Source organism: Triticum dicoccoides, chromosome 3A, assembly GCF_002162155.2.
Source record: "Triticum dicoccoides isolate Atlit2015 ecotype Zavitan chromosome 3A, WEW_v2.0, whole genome shotgun sequence".
Classification (NCBI taxonomy): Eukaryota; Viridiplantae; Streptophyta; class Magnoliopsida; order Poales; family Poaceae; genus Triticum; species Triticum dicoccoides.
The window spans coordinates 672,982,823-672,985,945 of NC_041384.1; the positions used below are offsets into that span (position 1 = coordinate 672,982,823).

The 3,123-nt window shown below is 64.4% G+C and overlaps 1 protein-coding gene across 1 annotated transcript; it reads right to left on the bottom strand.

Annotated features, from left to right (window-relative positions):
- Nucleotides 1–1,240: 1,240 nt before the first annotated feature.
- On the bottom strand, nucleotides 1,241–3,123 carry LOC119270112 (F-box protein At1g67340-like). The gene is made up of 3 exons (XM_037552082.1): nucleotides 2,762–3,123; nucleotides 2,484–2,646; nucleotides 1,241–2,372 (listed from the first exon to the last, which is right to left on the bottom strand). Exons 1-3 carry the CDS (start codon nucleotides 3,004–3,006, stop codon nucleotides 1,629–1,631), a joined length of 1,152 nt encoding a protein of 383 aa, XP_037407979.1. The 5' UTR covers nucleotides 3,007–3,123; the 3' UTR covers nucleotides 1,241–1,628.

The window sequence follows — 3,123 nt, forward strand, 5'->3', positions numbered from 1 at the left end:
CAGTGAGGGAGGCGCGCACGACCTCGACTTCCTCGGCGAAGTACTTCGGCTTCGCCATGGCGTCGGGCAACGGGAAAATGGGCACTCCCCCGGCGTTGAGCCTTCACCCCGTCAGCCTGGCGCGCATGACCGGCGACGCCGGGATGTTCGCCTGGAACAGGAGCCAAGACTCCTGTTCGCGGAGCGAACGGCGGCCGAAGCCGTTGGCCGCCGCCTCGTCTCCGGGGTAGCGTTCCGCCATGGCGACGGGCTCGGGAGAGGTAGAGAGATAGAGGGAGGGGCTGGGAGGCGGCGCTCGGGAGAGGTAAGGAGAGGGAGGAGCTGGGCGGCGGCGAGGGGCGGGGCTGGTGTGGGCACAGGCGAATGCAGGCCACCGGCTATATAGCCGCGCCGCACCCGTGTACGCGTGCGAGGGAAGGGAGGCGTCGGCGCGTCGTCCCGTGACGCACCGCCCATGAGAAATCAATGGCAAGGCTGACTGGCAGCAGCCTTCCCATTGATTCCCCACAAGAACCGAGGCCGTTGGGGAAAGACGAGGCGCTGTGTCGCTGACACGGCGGGCTCGCGGCTGTTTCACGCTAAAACAGTTCGCCCCGGCGTCCCCAGCGCGCTAGGTTCGGCCTGGGTCCACCGGCGCTGTTTTCGGCCCAGGCCAGCGAAAATCAGGCTCCTGGAGCCCGACTGAGCCGTTTTTTTGACGTCGGCGTGAAAAAATCGTCTGGGAGGCCTTCGTGGAAGCGCAGCTGGAGATGCCCTTAGGCACCGAAGCAGCGTCCGCTCAAGCCATATAAAAACGGAGCGGGCTTGGCTAGTCGTGGTAGTACGTAGCATCGTAGTACGTAGCATCGTCATCATCTTGTGTGTTGTTTCCATCCATGTCCTCCCTAGGTAACAGAAAAGTAAAGGAAATGAGAACAAAAGCCGGCCGGGTGGTGTCACTTTGGCTATGTCTATGGTGGCCTACATGGATTCCACCTCCCGAAGCCCAGCGCACCAGCGGCCAGAGGGAAGGCTCCAACTTGTCCCGTGCCTCGAGAGCAAGACCAAAGCCTACACTATGCCGCAGGCCGCAGCAGCGCTGCACGGCGCGGCCACCGATTCCCCCTACTCATCATCCGATAAGCTACGGACGAGAGGCACGTAGCGTAGGAGCCCGTGCTGTACGTAGTGTACATGGAGCACTGCTCTTGTACTCCACCCCCCGCAGCATCCATCCAAAACTCCAAAACACAAAGCGACAGAAGCAACTTCCGCGCTCGAGCTCTAGAAAATGAGTTCGAAGCGGGATCCAGGTTTTTTTTACCATCTTACCAGGGGAGTAATTTGATTGATTTAAGAGGGGCTAACTAATTGAGTACGGAAAAGAGAGAGAAAGATTAGGAAAACAAAGGCTAGAGTTCTGGTGGGTGGCCGCGGTAGAATCTCTCGTCTGCTCTTCTTCCCGAGTAGAGTAGAGTACGTACATCTGACAAGACGACACCCAAACGGCCGCAAAAAAGAAAGCAAAACGCCAGAAAAACGCTTCCTCATTCATCATCGTTCGTTCGCTCCGCTACGCCCGGTCCACCGGTCGGGCGGTGGACTCTCCGGTGCTGCTAGTTGCAGCGGTGGTTGCCCGTTGGGGCGGGTCACTGCTGCGGCGCGGCGGCGGCGCCGCCCACGAGCCAGCGGTCCATGGGCACGCACTGGGCCTTGTGGGCGCGCTTCCAGTCCAGGGCCTGGCACGCGCGGGAGCAGTAGTTGGCCGCGCCGCACACGGAGCAGCGCCGGAACTCGTGCCGCCGCGTCTCCTTGCGCCCGCACCGCATGTGGGAGCACAGCCGCAGCTCGCCCTCGCCGTCTCCGCCGGTGGCCGCCGCGTCGGTCTTCTTGGCGCACGCCTGCACGCCGCGCGACGCCCACCAGTCTGACATGAACTGGTTCGCCGTGTGCGGCTCTGCCTCCGGCAGGCTCCACCCGAAGTCGGAGAGGAGGGGGCTGCTGGTGACGCCGCCGGCGCCGCCTGCGACGGCGCCGATGGGGAGGGAGGCGAAGGGGTAGGTTGCGCTTGCCGCCGCGGCGGCGAGCGCGAGGGAGAGCTCGCGGGCGTTGGCGGCGACGAGGAGGCGGCGGCCCTCGGCCGGGTCGCGGCGCACGCCGTAGCCGTCCTGGAGGCAGTGCCCGAGCTCCCGGAGCGCGTCGACGTGGCCCAGCGCGGCGGAGCGCGCGCAGAGCGCCGCCCCGGCGCGCAGGTCGCGGTCCGACTTGGCGCCCCCGCTCCCGTTGAACTGGATGACGGCCAGCGAGTACAGCGCCGCCGGGTGCCCGCCGACGGCCGCCTTCGCGAGCAGAGCCGCGCCGCCGCTGCGGCTGCCAAGGCAGTAGAACCGGATCTGCAAAAACGTAAGAAACTCGTCAGCACTCCACCCCTGAAACTCCGGCCATGCATGCACGGATGTCAAACCGAACGATCAAGTCAACTAGATTAGGTCATCAACACTTACCATGCCGAGAATGTAGCAAGCCTCAAGATTGCCGGCGTCGGCGCAGCGCTTGAGAAACCGCTGCACGGGCTCGGACCAGGCCGCCGCCTTGACGGCGAGCGACGCCGGCGAGGCCTTGGCGAACACCATGTCCTGCTGCCCCAGGCCGTTGAGCCTCTTGCACCTGAAACGTCAAAGGCACAAACACGTTCAGGCAACCATACAGACAAAGCAGCAGGAGTTCCTTTGCAAGAAGCAGTTGAACCAAACACGAAGGGCGGGGCGGGGCGCGGGCGTACGTTAGGTGGACGGACAGCAGGTCGGAGGGGGAGTTCGCAGATGAGGCGAGTTTGGAGAAGATGGACAGCACGAGGTCGTCAGGGATGCCGTCCAAGTAGTCCGGCCCGGTAGCCTGCCTCTTCCGGCGCACGCCGGATGCCTCGCCGGCGGCGGCGGGAGACCTCTTCCTCTTCTGCCCGGCCACCGGAGCCGCCGGCTCGCCGGTTCCTCCGCAGGTATAGAGAGAGCCGCTCCTCGTCCTCATCTTATCTCTGGCGGCACGAGCCGTGGTGGCGGGCCGGTCTCCGGCGGGAGGGGGAGAAGGAGAAGCGGTGGTGGAGTGGAGAGGAGATAGATGTTTGGGAAAAGGGATAGCGGGAGG

Coding starts and splice junctions, on each gene's coding strand:
- LOC119270112 (XM_037552082.1), bottom strand. CDS start 3,006: ATGAGGACGAGGAGCGGCTCTCTCTATACCTGCGGAGGAACCGGCGAG. Junction 2,647..2,761: donor CTGCTGTCCGTCCACCTAAC/GTACGCCCGCGC, acceptor TTGACGTTTCAG/GTGCAAGAGGCTCAACGGCC. Junction 2,373..2,483: donor CTTGCTACATTCTCGGCATG/GTAAGTGTTGAT, acceptor ACGTTTTTGCAG/ATCCGGTTCTACTGCCTTGG.